This window comes from Chionomys nivalis, chromosome X (assembly GCF_950005125.1).
Source record: "Chionomys nivalis chromosome X, mChiNiv1.1, whole genome shotgun sequence".
NCBI classification, from domain to species: Eukaryota; Metazoa; Chordata; class Mammalia; order Rodentia; family Cricetidae; genus Chionomys; species Chionomys nivalis.
In genome coordinates, this window is record NC_080112.1 from 130,937,534 (window position 1) to 130,957,868 (window position 20,335).

Consider the following 20,335-nt stretch of genomic DNA (forward strand, 5'->3'; position numbering starts at 1 on the left):
TCTTTATTCTGTATGCTTTGTGTTTTGATTATTATATGGCGAGAGGATGTTTTTTTTTGATCCAGCCTATTCGGTGTTCTGTATGCTTCTTGAATCTTCATAGGTATATCTTTCTTTAGGTTGGGAAAGTTTTCTTCTATAATTTTATTAAATATATTTTCTGGACCGTTGAGCTGCGCTTCTTCTCCTTCTTCTATTCCTATTATTCTTAGGTTTGGTCTTTTTATTGTGTCCCATATTTCCTGAATGTTTTGTGATGAGAATTTGTTGGCCTTGCTGTTTTCTTTGATCAGCGTGTTTATTTTCTCTATGGTATCTTCAGAATCTGAGATTCTTTCTTCTATCTCTTGTTTTCTGTTGGTTATGCTTGCTTCTGTAGTCTCTATTCGTTTACCTAGATTTTCCCTGTCCAGCTGACCTTCTGTTTGTGTTTTCTTCTTTGCCTCCATTTCAGTTTTTAAGTCTTGAACTGTTTCCATTATCTGTTTGATTGTTTTTCCTTGGTTTCCTAGGGTATCATTCACTGATTTACTCAATTCTTCAAACTTTCTGTTATACTTCTCATCCATTTCTATAAGGGCATTTTTTACATGTTGTTTAAGGGCGTCAATCACTTTCATAAAGTCAATTTTATCTACTTCTTCATGATTAAGGTGTTCATGTCCACCTGTTGGGAGGTCGCTGGGTTCTGGTGGTTTCATATAGTTTTTCAGATTGTTAGGTGAATTCTTGCATTGGCGCCTGCCCATCTCTTTCTCCGAATGCTCCCCTCTGGATCTTCTTTTACCGGATCAGGTCTCCTTGCCTACTGATGTACCTTCCCAGTGATGGCTCTCTGCAGTGCTAGTCTCCTGGTGTTATAGTGATGTCTCTCCTTGCTTGTTGCAGGCAGGCCAGTGAGACAAAGGAGGTCTCGCCTGCCTACTTGCCCTGAGGATTTGCCCCCAGCGCCAGACAGACTGAGCTGGATGGTGTTATGTGCCCAAAGAGGAAAGGGGACAGAAGGAAGAAGGGTTCTGGATGCAAGCTGGGTGGGACAAGAAGAGAGAGGCAGTATGGGGGGGTAGAGCCCCTGCAGGGAGCCCGGGGAGTATAGGGAGGGGGATGAGGGACTTCAGAGTTCCCTGTCCAGGGCTGCTTCCGCCAACACTGGTCACAAACTCACCGCCCTGCTGTCTCTCCTGGTGCCGAGATCAGATCTCCGTGCAGGTTGGGTAGTTCGTAAACAAAGCGCCTACCTTGGTTGGTGCAGGCGGGCCAGTGAGACAAAGGAGGTCTCGCCTGCCTACTTGCCCTGAGGATTTGCCCCCAGCGCCAGACATACTGAGCTGGATGGTGTTATGTGCCCAAAGAGGAAAGGGGACAGAAGGAAGAAGGGTTCTGGATGCAAGCTGGGTGGGACAAGAAGAGAGAGGCAGTATGGGGGGGTAGAGCCTCTGCAGGGAGCCCGGGGAGTATAGGGAGGGGGATGAGGAACTTCAGAGTTCCCTGTCCAGGGCTGCTTCCGCCAACACTGGTCACAAACTCACCGCCCTGCTGTCTCTCCTGGTGCCGAGATCAGATCTCCGTGCAGGTTGGGTAGTTCGTAAACAAAGCGCCTACCTTGGTTGGTGCAGGCGGGCCAGTGAGACAAAGGAGGTCTCGCCTGCCTACTTGCCCTGAGGGTTTGCCCCCAGCGCCAGACAGACTGAGCTGGATGGTGTTATGTGCCCAAAGAGGAAAGGGGACAGAAGGAAGAAGGGTTCTGGATGCAAGCTGGGTGGGACAAGAAGAGAGAGGCAGTATGGGGGGGTAGAGCCCCTGCAGGGAGCCCGGGGAGTATAGGGAGGGGATGAGGAACTTCAGAGTTCCCTGTCCAGGGCTGCTTCCGCCGCCACTGGTCACAAACTCACCGCCCTGCTGTCTCTCCTGGTGCCGAGATCAGATCTCCGTGCAGGTTGGGTAGTTCGTAAACAAAGCGCCTACCTTGGTTGGTGCAGGCGGGCCAGTGAGACAAAGGAGGTCTTGCCTGCCTACTTGCCCTGAGGGTTTGCCCCCAGCGCCAGACAGACTGAGCTGGATGGTGTTATGTGCCCAAAGAGGAAAGGGGACAGAAGGAAGAAGGGTTCTGGATGCAAGCTGGGTGGGACAAGAAGAGAGAGGCAGTATGGGGGGGTAGAGCCCCTGCAGGGAGCCCGGGGAGTATAGGGAGGGCCACAGTGTCTCTTCACAGCAATAGAAACCCTAACTAAGACAAGATCTTAAAAAAAATTAAGTGTTGATGTTTATCAGCTGCAGAACACACACACATACACACACACAGAGTTCTGGGCTTTGAACCTACAGTATCATGCCTGGGAGATGAACATTCTACCACTGAGCTAACACCATAGTAATTACAAATCCTATGAACAATCTGACTCTACTAAGTTGAACTGCGTTTGACACAATCATTGCAGTTTTATTTTCTATAAGAAATATGTGAAGATAAAAAAAAACCCTCTTAGCATGCAACATAATCTTCCTATTTCAAGGGAAAAATCAGCAAGTACCAGTAAATTATCCCCATCTGCTTTTAGTTTCGTAGGAGAAAGAAAGGGAGAGAGGAGAGTGAAAATTATGAGTGTATCTTTTGAAAACAAGCACTTGACCAAAAGCTGTCTAAGAGGACAATGAGCAGGACTTCCCACTCTCAGTGGTCTAGAGCAGTAAAAGGGGAGGGGAATGGGGTCAGATGAAGAAGTCTGATGGAAGCTGAACTTGCAAAGCAAAAGTTATCAGCTGAGTCTGGCATCATAATCGTAAGAGGGCAGTTGAAGGAGCAGGCCCAGCCTGGTTTTCTTGGGCTACTGATTGCTTGAATGGATGTGAGAATTTATAGTTCCCATTTTCTGAATGAAATGTTGAACAATTAAAGGTGACTGAGGACATTATCTTAGGGACCTGATAACTGGCATTCCAGTTCTTCCATGATTTTCACAGGACCCTCACCTCTTAGGCTTTGTTTGATGGTTTGGGTTTGGTTTTAGTTTGGTTTGGTTTTGGCTTTGGCTTTGGTTTTAGTTTTTTGAGACACGATTTCTCTGGAACTCTGGTTTCAAGCCCAAGATATCCTGGAACTTGCTCTGCAGACCAGGCTGGACTTGTTGGCTTTTTAACTTTATGACTTCTCAGGTTATTGACATCTGAGAATGTCAGAGGTGCAAGATAGGTTTCCTTGGGCCAGGAATCTTTGAAACTCACTGGGTTGTGAACCAAACTTTAAGTCTGCTTGTGGCTTTTTTGGTTCTAGGTGAATGTTTCTCAATTTTGGCATGAGGGACATTTCCCGTAGGATAATTCTTGCTTTGCGGAGCCTGTCAGACCTGTGCAGGGAAGGGTGTTTAGCAGTATCTCTGGTCCTTATCCAGTAGAGGGCAGTAGAACCCTATACTAGTTTTGTCTTGCATCTTCTGGAAACTCAAATGTCTCTTAGGGGACTGAATTCTTCCTCCTGTTGTACCCGCAGGAGGACTCCATATCTGCCAGGACACTTTTGATAAAAGAAAATTAAGCAAACAAAAGATAAGACTTGGTGAAATATCTTCTCTATGATCGTGAACCTTAGACAAGATTCTGGTTTTGTGTCAATAGGAGGACGAGGATGACACCAACATACATGGGGAGATTTTCCTGGCTCACAACACAGCTGTCTCAACCAAGCCCATAGAGACGGCGAAGGGACAAGAAGTGCAGGGCATTGCTGCTAACTTCTGTCCATCTGTGTTACTCCTGCTTTTTTTATGGCTTTATTTTTTATTTATATGTATGTGTATGTGACTGTACAGCCACTTGCAGAGGCCAGAAGGGGGAGTCAGATTCCTTGGAGCTGGGGGTTTATGTGCTTGTGCCCCCTCCCCCGGTGGGCTAAGTACTGGGAACCAAATTCAGATCTTCTGCAAGAGTAGCAAGTGCTCTTAACCAGTGAGCCATCTCTGCTGCCCCGTGTTTCTCCTCTTTTTCTTGTTGGCCTTGATTCTGTCCATTCTTCGTGCTTCACTTTTTTTCCTTTTTATTGGAAATTTACTTTTTAACTTTTATTGATTCTTTGCGGATTTCACGTCATGCATTCCAATCCCAGTTATCTCTGTCCCCTTGCATCTACCCTCTGCCCTTGCAACCCCCTTCCCCACCAAACAAACCCAAATTTAAAAGAAAAACCAAAACCCAAACAAAATAAAGAAACAACAAAACAAAACCAAACAAAAGGAAAAAAGAGAGAGAAGAATCTTGTCATGGAAGCTATAGTGTGGCCAACTGAGTCACACAGTTTATCCTTTAGTTCATCTCTTTCTTAAAAATTTATTTGTTATGTCTGCATGTATGCTTGCAGGCCAGAAGAGGGTACCAGATTTCATTATGAATGGTTGCGAGCCACCATGTGAATGTGGGAATTGAACTCAGAAGCTCTGGAAGAACAGCCAATGCTCTTAACCACGGGGCCACCTCTCCAGCCCCTAGTTCATTCATCTTTACTTGCAAGCAAGCGTTCATTGACACAAGTCATTAGTCTGGCTTGAGGATTCTGGCTTCTGCTATGCCACTGTTGATGGGCCCCAATGGGGCTCCTCTAGGATACTGTCCTGTGTCATAGAGATCCTGCTGTTTAGATCTGTAGGTTCATCTCCTTTACCTGCCCCAACAGTTCATAGATGAGGCAGATGTTGCCCTGGTTCTGGGCCCTGCTGGTAGCTGGATTGGTCAGGTCACCAGCTGTCCCTTATCATCACCACCCAGATGAGTTCTCCAGCACTGCCCAGGCTAGCTTACTCAATGCAGCTTGCAGCCAAGAGAAAAAAAAAAGACTGTTTTTTGTCAGGTGGTAGTGGCACATGCTTTTAATGTCAGGACTTGGGAAACAGAGGCAGGCAGATCTCTGTGAGTTCTACAGAATGAGTTTCAGGACAGCCAGGATTGCACAGAGAATCCTGTCTCAAACAAAAAACAAAAACACAAAAAATAGTTTTTTAAAATATAATATATTCTTATTACTGTTTCCCCTCCCTCTACTCCTCCCAGTTCCTCTCTGCCTCCCCTCAATCCAGATCCACCCCCTTTCTGTCTCTCATTAGAAAACAAACAATTTTCTATTATTATTTTATTAGTTTTTCTTTGTATGTTTTAGTCAGGGTCTCCATATAGCCCTGGCTGTCCTAGAACTCACTATGCATACCTATGTAGGCTAAGAAAAGAGGCATGTTTCTAAGGAATAATGTATAATAAATATAATATAATATATAGATAAAAAACTGACATGTTGGGATAGGACAAAAAAAAAAAAAAAGAAGGAAAAGAGCCCAAGAAAAGATACAAGACACAAATACAGAGGAAGAGATCCACTTGTCCACACACTCAGGAATCCCATAGAAACACTAAACTGTAAGCCATAATATATACACAAAAGATCTGTAGCGTTAATGGGGAAAAAATTTAAAATACAAAAATCAAAAATAAGGCGAGTAGTAGTGGTACACATCTTTAATCTTACCACCGGGGAGGAAGAGGCAGGTAGCTAAGGCCAGATTGGCCTACAGAGAGAGTTCCAGAACAGCTTGGGCTACACAGAGAAACCCTATCTCAAAAAAACAAAAGAAAAGGCTAAAAAAAAAAAAAAATCCCTGTCACAGCATTATGAGACAAGGTACCACCAAAGATGCTGTTGGCTTTCTACTGGCCATGTACTGCTGCTGGGCAGGCAGCCTACCCTTAAGAGTAATTTGTTTCCCAGTGAAACTTACTTTGAGATAATGAAATTTTCATTTGCAAGTGGTTATCAATTGGAGATAATGCGGGGTTAGGAATGGGGACAGGTGCCCACTTTTTAGCTCTAGGACCCCAACTGGTGCTGACGTGTGCAGACCCTGAGCATGCTGCCTCAGTCCCTGAGTTCATATGAGCTTCAGTCATGTTGATTCATTGGACCCTGTTTCCTTGGTGTCCTCCATCCTCTCTGGTTCTTTCCACCTCCTTTTCCCTGAGCCCCGAGGGGAGGGATTTGATGAACACATCTCATTTAGGGATTAATGTTCCATGGTCTCTTACTCTCTGCATGTTGTCTGCCTGTAGGTCTCTGTATTTGTTTTCTGCTGCAGGAGGAAGCGTCTCTGATAATGACTGAGCAAGGCACTAATCTGTGAGTAGAGCAGAATGTTATTAGGAGCCATTTTATTGCTATGTTCTTTCAGTAGAACAGTAGTATTTAGTCATTAATTGTTGATCTTAGTGCCCATGTTAATGGTGTTTTGTTCAGAAGTCTTTTCCGGCGCCAATTCATTCAAGGCCATTCCCCACTTTCTCTTCTACCCAGTTCACTCTATCTGGTTTTATGTTGAGATCTTTGATTTATTTGGAGTTGAGTTTTGTTCAGGGTGATAAATCTATTTGTATTCTTTTACACACAATCATCCAGTTTGACCAGGCAGACCACCCCCAAATGGGTTCTACTCATTATTTCTGGGTGGTTTAACAGGTAGACGTGTGTTAGCATCAGGAAGTCTGCTGGTTTGTATTGCTACAAAGACCTGGGCTTGGCTCCATGGAGGAAGGAGCAGCACAAGCCATATAGTCAGTGCCAGTTTTGGACAAACTATATAGTATACCTTAAAAGACTGTGTCAACAGTCTTGTGACAAACTGTGGGCATGAGGGACCTCAGCAATGCTGGTGTCTATCCAGGCCTTACAGAGTGGCTGCTTGCTCCTCACAGCTCTTGACAGAGTTTAACCTGGCACACACACGTATATGGTACAGCTATCTTCTAGAAGGCAGGCTATACCAGCCATCCAGTTGAAAATCAAAAATACTGAATCAAAGTTTGCTTTCCAGCAGTTCTAACCTCGTTTCCTTTGCTGAGACAAAGTGTGTTATTGAAGGTTCACTTGACTTTGTATTTCAAACCAGTTTAGGTGGTTGGAGTTCAAGAAACTGCCGTGAAACAAAGAGCAGCATTTGTTAAAACCATTTCCACACTCCGATCCCCATGTATTTTGCTGATCTCGCAGAACTGATGGCACTGGCTTCAGGTCACATTTGCAGACAGCCTGAAATGGGTTGGTTTTATTGAGATGACCCAATGAAGATTCCCTGGCAAGGTGCTCTCTGGCTGGCCCTGGTTTGCTTTATGCAGCTGATTAAGGCCCCAAGTTTCTGAGACTGTGAGCTGCCTTTGCCCTCTTTGGTTTCTTTCCAAATGGGATGGTCTTATGTGTGGTGCTAGATAGTGGTTGTTCTTGCTAACTGCCTGGTATTTCTCTCTCCTAGTACCTCCACTCTGGGAGAACTTGGACCTTGTTCCTGCGGGTGATCGACAGTCACCCATCAACATCCGATGGAGGGACAGTGTTTATGACCCTGGCTTAAAACCACTCACTATCTCTTATGACCCCAGCACCTGCCTCCACATCTGGAATAATGGGTACTCTTTCCTTGTGGAATTTGAAGATTCTACAGATAAATCAGGTAAAAGCAAGATCTGGTAGGCATTTGTAAAGTGAAAGGAACTATGTTCCACCAAAACAGGCAGTCTCCATGATACTAGTGACCTCTTTATTAACAATGATGTGAAACTCACTGGTTTTACTTTTTGAATATATGTAAAATGTTTTTATGATCATTTCTTCCATCCAATAGAAGTGATGTTTTATTACTTATATATAAATTCTATAACCAGTATAGAAGAGAATATGTGAAAATTTAACTTTGCTAGAAATTTATTTTGTATGTATATATTCAATTGGTACAAATTTTCCTCTGCTTGCTGACCTTACAGGAATCAGCATATTAAACAGAAATATTATTAATCACATTTAACTTATAAGAATGCAATATACCTGAAATGGGCCCAAAATAATATTTATGTGTGTGCTAGATTATAGTCTTAACTATCTAAGGTCCTATGGTCACATATTAGAGAAATAAGAAACTTATATCATGCTAGTTTTGTTAAACAGTATTATTTAGTTTTGCAGGATGGTGGTGGTGCACACCTTTAATCCCAGCATTCAGGAGGCAGAGGCAGGTGGATCTCTGTGAGTTAAGACCAGTCTGGTCTACAGAGTAAGGTCCAGGATAGCCAAAGATACACAGAGACATCTCATCTCAAAGAAAACACTATGAATTTGATGATGTCCAGTAATTATTACTTTGAAACAATTATTCAAAATAGTATAGATAATGTAGTGGTTCCCAATTAGGAACAGTTTTGACACCTTCCTCCCATTGCTCCATTTCCTCCCATGGACCCTGGACAGGGGATTCTCCAGAAACTCTGTAGACATTTTTGTGTATTTCAACACTCGGGAAAGGTGAACACAAGTAGCATTTTAGACCCAGAATGGTGCTGAAGGTCCTGTGGTGCACAGAACACCAAGCAGGCCTTGGATAGCTTTAGAACTGATGTTGGCAGTTCCTGAACTCAAGGAAAATGGCTTTCTCTCATGAATATGAGAAGGTGGGTCCATAACAGTGATGCTGGGTAAGGTAAAAACATGTACTTTAAAAGCACCGGCATATGTAACTGATCTGGAAATCTCAGTTGTTCCTTTGTTTTATTTGCATTTTCCTGTAACTCTTGGATGCTTAGATATGGTGCTCTGGCCTCTTTGGTTCCCTGAACTGCAAACAGACCACTCTTCCAGTGGTCTCTCTCTCTGATTATCTTCCTACTACAAACTGCAACATTATACAGTAATTGCTCAGCCATCTTCACAAACGACTTATCAGAACCAAGGGATCTGGTAAAGGCTAAACCAAAAGGCAGGCTTTTTGGCATTATTGCTTTGTGAATAAAGTGGCTGTCTTTTGCGGTAGATTTTTCGCTGTAGCTGAACACCCTTTCTGTTACAGTTTTGGGAATTAATTCTCTAGTCCAAAACAGTTTCCCACTGCCAACTTTCATTCCTCTCTCCCAGGTAAACACAGAAATCTGCCTTCCTGCAATTATCTTTATCAGTAGGCATTTGGTCAGTGCTTAGGGCCCAGACAAAGAGCATTCCATTTAAGATAGTCACAGATATCCAAGGACATAGAATTACTGCTTACTCAAGCTGCTGCTCTGGTTTTACCCCACGACCAGAGCTGCTGATAACAGCATACCCCAGAACTGATCATTTAGAGGCCTGGGTCTCCTCTTTGTTTCTTCTGCCTAGAACAATAAGTATTTAAAAATAAAAAAAAAATACTGAGCAATAAGTATAAACTCCAGACCTGGGCCCATAGAAACTGAAGTGTCTAACTGGTGTATGTGCTTTCTGATAAAGAGCCATCAACTTCTCCCTGACTATTTATGTAGGTTGCTTGGCTACCCAATTCCATGCTTGCTGAGAGAAAAGAAACAGTGTACTGATTTAAACAATCCATGCCCTATTTATAGTTGTACTGAAAATAAACTTTTTGGCTCTTTCTAACCCCCTAAAAATGTACCGTAGCGCACTTCTCCTCTAGAATTCCCTGATGATTTAGTTCCTTTCCTAACTAACTTTCTTCATTAAGGAGTCATCAGACATGCATGGATCTGTGTGTCTGTGTGTGAAAACTCTTATCTGATTTTCTATGGCACAAAAGAATTCCAGCCCTGGAACCTACTAGGACTGGGGAATTGCTGGTTGTAAGGATATATATGACTGGGAATGTTTGGAATGGGTGGAACTATGAGAAATGATGGATTGAAGAGAGAGTAAATAAACATGGGTAGACAGAACCTGTTGTGAGTAGACTTCTTTACCCCCAGATTTTTAGTCCCCCCTTTAGTTTATCCTGACATCTTTAATTGAACCTTGAACGGAAGCCTTAAAGGCAAGAACTTTGAGGCTCCCATTATCTTCCTTCTAGCATCCTTCTCTGCTCTGATTCAGTATTCAAACCTGTCCTTTTGTACTACAATGTCTCCACATCCCTCATTCTCCCCTTTGTCCTATGTGGGTGCATGTGCGTGTGTAGTATATGTAAGCATATGTAGTGCATGCAGATATATGTAGCCATGCATGTGCATGCAGAAGCCACAAAAAGATGTCAGGTGTTTTCCTCTATTGCTAGCCACCTTATTCCCTTCAGACAGGGTCTCACACTGAACCCAGAGCTTTCATTTCAGCGAGGCTGGCCTGCCAGTAAAATGATAGGATTCTCTTTCTGTCTTCCAGTGCTGGGGTTTCAAGCACATGTGGCCAGGCCCAGTTTTGCATGGGTGCTGTGGATTAAAACCCAGGTCCTAAGGCTTGCAAAGCAAATCCTTTTACCCACTGAGCCATCTTTCCACTCTTCTCTGCTTCATTTTTTATAGTACAATACAGTCGTTCTTTATAGTACAATACAGCCCCTCCCCCAAATCCTGAATGTGTTATTTAACATGCCTCAAACTGAGAAGGAATTTGCTCTTTTTCCTTACAGATTTGTGAACATTTTTCTCATACTTTCCGCCAAACTTAGAATTTATTCCCCATTTCCACTGCAAGCTCCTATTACCCCATATGTAAGAATTCCAGGAAATTTCAAAACAGCAAACTAAATCCCTGTGTTCCCCATAACTGTGCTGGCGCTCTGCTGCTATCCCTGTTGGCCTAATAGGCAGATCTAGCTGTGGGTGCCTACCCGCACACATTCACTCTGCCTAGCTGCGGGTGCCTGCCCACACACACTCACTCTGGATATACCTCAAAGTCCCTTCAGAGTCAGTCACAGCACCGTTCCTGGTAATTTTCTTTCTGTCTGCAGACACTAGGGTGTTGGTCAGCTTTGAAAGCCCTTGGTGGACTTAGCAGGTTGACAATTTATCATCGCTGTGTTGAGTGGGGAATCACAGGAAGCTGTCCGATGGTTTCTCTGAGCCAAGTGAGTTAAGCCCAAGAGCATTCAGAGTTAAATGGCTACGGTTTTGTTTTGTTTGAGACTGGATCTCATGTAGCTGGAGCTAGGCTCTAGCTCTCTGTGTAGCCAAGGATATCTTGAACTCCTGATCCTCCAGCCTCTGCCTCTCAAGTGCTGCTACTGCATGTGTGCCCCGACCTGGCTTCCATAGCTGTTTTAAAATTGTGTAGTCTCTCTTTTTCTTTTGAACTGTAGATTTAAGAAGTCCTATTCTACTCTTTCCCATGGGTAATCTCAGAGGAAAACCAAAGAACTCATGTTTCCATCATAATAGATGTTTAGATTCTACAGACCTACCTGACTAACATCCCTCTGATGCTGTTTCCCTGAGTGAGTCAATCCCTAGCAGTTAGTCACACTGTTTTTATAAACATGCAAGACAGATTCTTGAGGAATTGCTTATTTTTCACTTTCTCGGAATGGACTCAAAGTGACAGCTCTTTTATACCGCTTGATTATCATCTCCTGTTGAATGCCATCACTCTCTAAGTCCGTAACTTTCTCTCTCTCTCATTTTTCCTTTCAGTGATTGACTGCCTCTTAATCCCTGCTTATTCTTCATTGTTTTTTCTTCATCCTGTCTCAAAAATAAATCCACAGTACTCCAAAGGGGCAAAAATAGAGTACCTATGCATCAAAAGTAAAGAAAATAATAAAAGAAAGTAAAGACATGCTAGAAATGAAGAAAAGCAAGGAACAGTTCTAGGGAGAAAAATCTAATTTATGAGTTTCAAAATACAATAAGAAATGAAAATGCCCTAAGAAATGCTGTTGCAGAGTGTGTTGTATGATCTGGAATAAAGTGAAGGAAAAAAGCCAGGGAAGTTATGTGACATAAAGCATCCTGCCAGGTCTTAGAGCAGCTAAACCAGCGTTTTTAAAGGGAAATTCATAGATGAAAAGGCCCATAACAGAGAAGAGCATTGTCCCATCACTAAACTTAGCTTCCCACCCTAAGAAACTGCACCAGAAGAAATTAAACCCAAAGTAGGAAAGAAGACCATGATAATGAGCTGAACAGAGATCAAAGGAATGAAAAAGTGGTTCTTTGGAAGGAGCAACAGCATCGACAAAGGTTCAGTTAGGTGGACCAAGCAAACATTAAAGAAGACGCTATTAAAACCTGACATGACTGAAGAGGCAACACAACCTACCTACCAGAAACTCACTACTCTAGACTAGAAGGCATGTGAGTGCCACACTGCTGTCCTTTTCGGAGTATGGCTTTGTTATCCGGGTCCCTGTTCTAGTTTTATTTCTGTCGCTCTAAGAATATCCTAACAAAAAACAACACAGGGAAGGAAGGGCTTATTTGGCTTATGGTTCCAGCTTACAGTCCATCACTGGAGGGAAAGCAGGCAGAGACTTACAGCTTCACACCCATGGTCAAGAGCAGAGAGAGAAATGCTTGGATCATTGTTTGCTGGTTCTCCCTGGCTAGTTTTCTCTATTCTTATACCATCCAAGTGGTGCCAAGTCATGGTGCCAGTCGTATTTAGGGTGGGTCTTCCCACCTCGATTAACAGTCAGTTGGCTACAGACATTCCCATAGGCCAACCTGACCTGCCAATTTATCAACTGAGACTCCATTCGCAAGTGTTTCTGGGTTGTAGCATGTTGACTTTTAAACTCACAAGTTGGTACAGGGGTGCACACTTTTAGTACCAGTACCAGGCAGAGAGGCAAGCATATCTCTGTGAGTTCCATGCGAGCCTGATCTACAAGAGTGAGTTCCAGGACAGCTGGGGATACACAGAGAAACCCTGTCTCAAAATCAAAAGAAAAAAGAAGAAGAAGCCGGGCAGTGGTGGTGCACGCCCTTAATCCCAGCACTCGGGAGGCAGAGGCAGGCGGATCTCTGGGAGTTCGAGGCCAGCCTGGTCTACAAGAGCTAGTTCCAGGACAGGCACCAAAGCTACAGAGAAACCCTGTCTCGAAAAACCAAAAAAAAAAGAAGAAGAGGAGGAGGAGGGGGAGGAGGAGGAAGGGGAGAAGGAGAAGAAGAAGAGGAAGAGGAGGAGGAGGAGGAGGAGGAGGAGGAAAAAGAAGAGGAGGAGGAAGAGGAGGATGAAGAAGAGGAGGAGGAGGAATGGGAGGAAGAGGAAGGGGAGGAGGAGGAAGGGGAAGAGGAAGAGGACGAGAAGGAGGAGGAGGAGGAGGAAGAAGAAGAAGAAGAAGAAGAAGAAGAAGAAGAAGAAGAAGAAGAAGAAGAAGAAGAAGAAGAAGAAGAAGCAAAAATTTAACCATGATACCCGCTGAGAAGGCCACACACAGTTAGCTGGTCTTAATGAGTACATGTGGTGATTACGACAAAGAGAGGGGGAGTGTAACAGTCTTTCTCAGACCACCAGCCCACAAATCATAGCTTGGAGACATATTATTATTTATAAATGCTTGTCCCACATATAAATTAATTTAGCCTGTTTCTCTTCATCTATATTTTGCCTTGGGGCTTTTTACCTTTCTTTCATTCTGTCTGTCCTACTTTCCTGCTTCTCCCATATCTGAGTGACTAGCGGCTGCCTGGCTGGCTGGCCCCGGGCATCTCCCTCTCTTTCTCTTTTTTTCTCCCAGTCCCAGATTTCTCCTCCTACTTATTCTCTCTGCCCACCAGCTCCACCTATCCCTCTACTGCCTAGCTATTGGCTCTTCAGCTTTTTATTAGACCAAGTAGACCTTAGGCAGGCAAGGTAAAAACAAATGCAACACATCTTTCCATAGTTAAACAAATGCAACATAAACAAATGTAACACGTCTTTGCATAATTAAAGTAATATTCCGCAGTATAAATAAATGTAACACATCTTTGCATAGTTAAAGTAATATTCTGCAGCATAATGAAATGTAACACATCTTTACATAGCCACGGTAATATTCCACAACAGTGGAGGATACTACATTATCCCTGCACTGACATGGATGGTCCCTGTCATCAACTTAGTCAACTTTCTTGAAATTCTTGCTGGCATTCAGGAGGAGGAGAGGAGGGTCCCATATTTCTCCTAAGGGTGCTGCCTACCCAATCGTGTCTCACTTTATACTTTTATGGGCACCAGGAGGTGGCGAATCTAGTAAGAATGCTTTCCAAAACCTTTTCAGCTCCCCTTCCCTATTTAGGTTCTACATTAACTTTAAAAAAAATAAATTATTTTGGTAAACTTACAGAGTGATATCATGTATGAACTTCCTCAGTTGGCAAGTATGCTCGCTCACTAGCAAAGAGTCTGTTTCCGTGCAAGCTCTATCAGGCTTTGCAAGCAAGCAAGCAAGCAAGCAGGGTGGAAGTTGGTCCCTTTGTTTCCTGTGGCCTGGGTTTCTGATACATGGGGACAAACCTAACTGCAGCTTCAAGGATGTTTAACCGCAACAGGGCACTGAGAGTCATAGGAGGCTAAGCTCCCAGTGTGCAGTCACAGTTTCATTGGTTTCTTCATGTCTCACCTCCCTCCTTAACCAAGAGACACAACTCCCAACACAGAGCTCCTATTTCCTTGGTTACCTCATATCTAACTCCTTGCCTACTGCTTCTCAATTACAAACAGCCAACAGGTTCAAGCCAAAGTTCTTTCCCTTCAGAGTTCATCTTCTCCACAGTATTATATGGTAGAACCCTTCTCTGCATTGCCTCCCCCTGTTGTCCAGTTTACACAGATATGATGCTAAGCACACCAAGGGGGTTGTAACTTGGAAAGTGCCGGAGCCAATGCTAGCGCTTTAACCACTTTGTTCCCAGGACTCACAGTGTGGCTGTGTATCTACAGGCCAAGAAGCTAATGAGAACTAGTGAGACTGGCTGAGTTTGAAGGAAACAGTAGCAATGAGGAACAGGTGGTTCTACTCCAAGGGGGCAGCCTTTTCACCCACCCGGCCTGAGGTCCAATAAGATTGTGTGCCCATCATGGCCAGAGGAGTCTCACGGATACAAGTCAGGTTGAAAATACGTATGTTTGTAAGAAATTGTTCAGCTTTAATTTGTTTCCTGTTGCCAGTTTTCATGTGTGTTTGGTGTGCATGGTTTTTGCATGCTCGTGGTAGCACATGTACTTGTGGAAGCCTTAGGTTGGTGCCAGGGATCATCGCTCTTCCTCCCTATTGATTGGACTCAAAACCAGAGCTTGCCGCCGATGCTAGTCTTGCTAGCTAGCTTGCTCTGGCAATCTCCTGTCTCTGCTTCCTAGGGTAGAATTACAGGTGAGTCACCTCATCCACCCACTCACCTAGCATTCCACCTGAGTTCTGGGGATGCAACCTTTAGTCCTCACACTTGGCCACCAGCAGTTTAACCATGGAGTTACCGTCCTAGCCCTGAAAATTTCCAGCTTGAAATTTTGGCAGTCGGATTTTAAAATGTCTTTAGTGTGGTGTGAAGCAGTGCTATGTGGTAAAATGGAACACCCTGAGGGCAGTTCTACCTTTCATTCCCCTCACAGCCACTTTGTTGGTGACATCTCCTCTCTGCTTTGTTTTGTTCATCGTCTTTGGAGGCAGCAAATAGTCAAGGTCCAGGATATGTTTTCAGGGTTGTCCTAGGGAAAGAAGAGAAAAAATGGGCCCTTTCCTCTGTGACTCTTTTTTTTTTCTTTTTTTATTCTTTTTTAATTAAAATTTCCAACTGCTCCCCGTTTCCCATTTCCCTCCCCCTCCTCCCACATATTGCCCCCTCCCCCCGCTCCCCTCCCCCTATCCCCACTCCACTTCTCCTCCCCCTAGTCCACTCCCCCTCCCTCTCGATACTGAAGAGCAGTCCAAATTCCCTGCTCTACAGGAAGACCAAGGTCCTCCCACTTCTATCTAGGTCCAGGAAGGTGAGCATCCAAACAGGCTAAGCTCCCACAAAGCCAGTTCATGTATTAGGATCGAAACCTAGTGCCATTGTCCTTGGCTTCTCATCAGCCTTCATTGTCCGCCATGTTCAGAGAGTCCAGTTTCAACCCATGCTTATTCAGTCCCAGTCCATAGGATTAGAACCTCCTTTTTTTTTTTTTTGGTTTTTGTTTTTTCGAAACAGGGTTTCTCTGTAGCTTTGGAGCCTGTGCTGTGCTGGAACTAGCTCTTGTAGACCAGGCTGGCCTCGAACTCACAGAGATCCGCCTGCCTCTGCCTCCCAAGTGTTGAGATTAAAGGCGTGCACCACCACCACCCAGCTAGAACTTTAATTTTATTCAGAAGATTAGATGAAATATTTGACAAAACCATGTTCACAGTTTAGAGCTTTGGAAAAATGGAGCTGGGCATGTGGCTCACTTGTTAGAATGCTTGTCCAGGGTACACAAAGTCGAGCAAGCATTAGCACCACAACAAGCAAACAAGCAAGCAAACAAACAAAACCACACACACACACACACACACACACACACACCAAGCCTGGTGGCACTCACGGGTAATCTCAACACTTGGGAGATGGAGGCAGGAGGATCAGAGGTTCAAGGCCATCCTCTGCTACACAGTGAAAGCAAAGCCAGCCTCTACTACATGAAACCCAGTTTCAAAGACAGTAATATTTTCCGGGGAAGAGAGCATTTTTATTTCAGTTCATAGCTCCTATTAAAATAATGTTTTGGGCCATTAACTCTACATCACCCCTGCCCTCCAAAGAAAAATCATCCTTGGTGGCTTTACCTGCTTCTTAACGAAAATGTCTTTTGTCCCACCTCCCACTTTTTTTCGGACAGGGTTTTACTGTGTAGACTCACAGAGAGCCACTTACTCTGCCTCCTGAGTGCTGGGATTAAAGGTGTGTACCACTATGCTTGGCAAAACCGTTTTTTCAAAAGAAGACATCATGTGAGAAAACTTTAGAAGCCAGTAAGATACAGAGGGGAACACTGCCCGCTACCTCAGTGCATTTGGTCCTTGGGGTTGCTAGACTCCACCATTTGTGCACAGAAGTTGCAACTCACGACACAGTACACGCTGAAGATCATGACTTTACCCTTTCTGAGGAGTGCTTGGGAGCAGGGGTTGGGGGGAAGGTGGGGAGGGAGGGGGAACTGTGGCTGATATATAAAATGAAAAAACCTTTTAAATAAAAAGGATACACAAGATGGGTGCTTGTAGCGCTGCTGGATTGGTTTGACCATGTACAGATGTTGCTAGACTCTGATGAGACCGAAGGAATGAGAATGGTTTAGCAAAGTTGGGGGTGGGGATCAGTGCAGCTCAAAGCGGATGGGAGAGTGACTTTTTTCCCTTCTTGGGCCCATGTTGTACCCGGGGTAACAATGAAACCCTAACTCAAAAATAACAAAACCCCAAAAGTTGAAAAGGAGGGTGTTAGTGTATAAAAAAAAAAAAAAAAGAATGGGGCTGGTGAGATGGTTCAGCAGGTGAAGGTGAAGATGCATACTGCCAAGTCTGATGGTGTCTGACACACACACAAACACAAATAAATGCCTTCACTTTTTTCCAAGAAAGAGAACGAAACACACCTTTAGAGGCAGCTCTTGGGAGGCTCAGCCAGACTAATTCCTAGTTTGAGGGAAGGCTGGCCTAAGTGAATTTAAAATCTTTGTCGAATAGCTTTTGTCCGCATAGTTTAGTTTTATCTCATTGCATTGGATAAGTACATCAAGAGAAATTTGCATTTTTATTTCACACAATGGAAACTAGGCCCAATAACTACACATGAAAAATAAGACAAACTGTAATCCCAGCACTCCGGAGGTTAATGTAAATTCAGGTTCATGGTCATCCGTGACTATATAGTGAGTTTGAGACCAGCCTGGGATACATGAAAACTTGTGTCTAATTAATTAAATTAATTAAAATAACCTGAAATCTAGTGTTTACCATTTGCATGTTGCTTGGTACGTGATTCAGTCTTGATATTATTCGGCCGAATCTTTATACAGTGTTTACTTTGTGGAAATCAGTTTTATAAATACTTGTACGTGATATGGTGTACTCCAAACGATTCAAGGACAGGGTCCACCCTTTCTCCACGTTTCCTGAATTGCTGGATGTGTCATTTCAGTGATTGAGGGAGGACCCCTGGAACACAACTACCGATTGAAGCAATTTCATTTTCACTGGGGGGCCATTGATGCTTGGGGTTCCGAGCACACTGTGGACAACAAATGCTACCCAGCAGAGGTATGTTTCTTTTCCTTTCATCCTCTAATTTTTTTTAAGATGAGATCTTCCTGTAGTGTTGGCTGTCCTGGAGGTTACTATGTAGACCAGGCTGGTTTTGAACTCACAGAAATCCTCCTGCCTCCACCTCCCAAGTGCTGGGATTAAAGGTGTTCAGACCTGGCTGGAACATCAGAAGTATGCTGAAAAGGTCCCAGAGAACAATGGGTGTGTGTGTGTAAGTGGGGAGAGTTCTGGGTTTCTAGTTCACAGAAATTACCAACAAGTCCCAGGTGACGCTTTAAATCCTGTTTAGCTTGCTGGGGACAGGCTTGAGCCTTCCCATTTTATACATGTAAAAATTATATCCATTCGGAATAGTACACCTGAAAGGAACCTTAAGATGATGAAACTGCATTCTGGGGCTGGGGAGACAGGTCAGCGGTTAAAAGTACTTGTTGCTCTTGCAAGAGGACCTGGGTTCAGTTCCCCACACCCATATGGTACCACAACCATTTATAACTCCAGTCCCAGGGGATCTGATACCTTTTTCTGACCTCAGCAGGCACCAGGCGCATACATGATACACAGACATACATGCGAGCAAAGCACTCAGACACATAAAATATAAAATAAATAAATATTGAAAATTAGAATGAAATTCGTTCTGAATTCTGAGTTAGGTGCAGTCTTTCCTAAAGCCATAAGTTTCTGTAGAGTTGTAAAACGGATTAATCCCGGTGGGCCCTCAGTGAAGGCCATGGCAACAGAAAATGAGAGAAACAGTAAGATTATCGAAGGGTTCTGAAGTCAGAGTGCCAAAGCACCAGAACTTGCAGTTGGGCTCGTCTTCAGGACGGAGAGCTAACTGGGACCTCGAAGTGGCCCACTTGGGAGGTTAGGTGATGGGAATGCACTGGTTTGAGAAAGGGGGGCGAAGAATGATTGATATGGAGATGCAAGCAGAGCACAAGGAAATAGGATTTCTCTTTGCAAATAGAATTTCTTCTTGCAACTTTTTCCTCAATTTAGTTTTAAGTGTGCTAAAAATGAAAACCTTTTAAGTGATCATCCCTCCAAGAAGAAATTTGTCTCTAGCGCCCATCTAATTTTCACAGGGAGAATATATTTCTCGTAATATAAACATCTTCTTGCCTTGAGATGCAAATGGATTTGGGATATTAGTATTTCATGCAAATCAGGGTGGGGATGAAGAAAATGTTGATCCGTCATTGCAAAGTTATTTTCCTATGTGAATTTTATTTTTCTCTCCTAACAAATCCCTCTCTTTCAAAGTAATATTGCTCTTCTTGCCACAATGTCCCCTTCCCATTCTTTATGTTGTTCTCACTTCGCACCAGACCGCCACATACTTTTCTCAGTGGCTCTATTTTAGGAGATGAAACCAGATTAAATGTTCCATGTTGGATGGGGCTGTCTGTTTAGTTTGGTGCCGCCCTGCATGGTCTTATATAAACCTCGCTTTTCCTGTTGTTTCAGCTGCACTTGGTACATTGGAATGCAGTCAAATTTGAAACCTTTGAGGATGCAGCCCTGGAAGAAAATGGCTTGGCTGTGATAGGTGTATTTTTAAAGGTAAAAACAAACGCTCAGGCTGGGCACGATGGGACACCTTCAATCTCAGCTCTTGGGAGGCAGAGGCAAGCAGAACTCTGTGAGTTCCATGCCGGTTTAGTCTACATAACGAGTTCCAGGACAGCCAGGCTATACAGAGAGACCCTGCCTCAAGCAAGCAAGCAAGCAAACAAGCAAGCCAACCATCTCATCAGGTTCAGATGGTCTATTGTATCTTACACTGAAAAGATAGAATATTACAGTATAAGCTACTTATCTGAAGAAAATTTAGAACTAAAAAGAAAAATATCTGTAGAGATTGCTTAATGGTTAAAAACATGTACTACCCACATAGTTGATCCCAGTTCAGTTCCCAGTACCTACATTCACCAATTTATTACTAAAGGCTATTGGATGCCTTCACTCAAATGCACATCAATCCTCCCTATGCTCATGCACATGTATGCACGCACATACACTTAAAACAAATAAAAAGAAATCTTAAAAAAGAAAAAAAGTACAAAAGAACATTGGGCTAAGCATGGTGGTGCATGCCTTTAAATCTAGCACTCAGAAGCCTGAAGCAGTAGCATTGCTGATATATTAAACATTAACGTGGGCTACAACATGAGAATTTGTCTCAAAAAGTTTAAGAAGAGGGACTACTGAGAAATCTCAGAGTTTTAAGAGTGCTGCCAGGCATGATGGCACACGCCATTGATCCCAGCACTCAGGAGGCAGAGGCAGAGATATCTCTGTGAGTTCGAGGTCAGCCTGGTCTACAGAGTAAATTCCAGAACAGCCAGGGCTAC

At 43.7% G+C, this 20,335-nt stretch overlaps 1 protein-coding gene across 4 annotated transcripts in view; it reads left to right on the forward strand.

Moving 5' to 3' along the window:
• Positions 1–20,335, forward strand: part of Ca5b (carbonic anhydrase 5B) — a 101,634-nt gene that overhangs the window by 67,946 nt on the left and 13,353 nt on the right. For all 4 annotated transcript variants that reach the window (XM_057759820.1, XM_057759818.1, XM_057759819.1 and 1 more), the window contains 3 exons: positions 7,278–7,475; positions 17,851–17,969; positions 19,449–19,544. In XM_057759820.1, the coding sequence (XP_057615803.1) occupies positions 7,278–7,475; positions 17,851–17,969; positions 19,449–19,544 (413 nt within the window). The remainder of the gene's footprint in view (positions 1–7,277; positions 7,476–17,850; positions 17,970–19,448; positions 19,545–20,335) is intronic.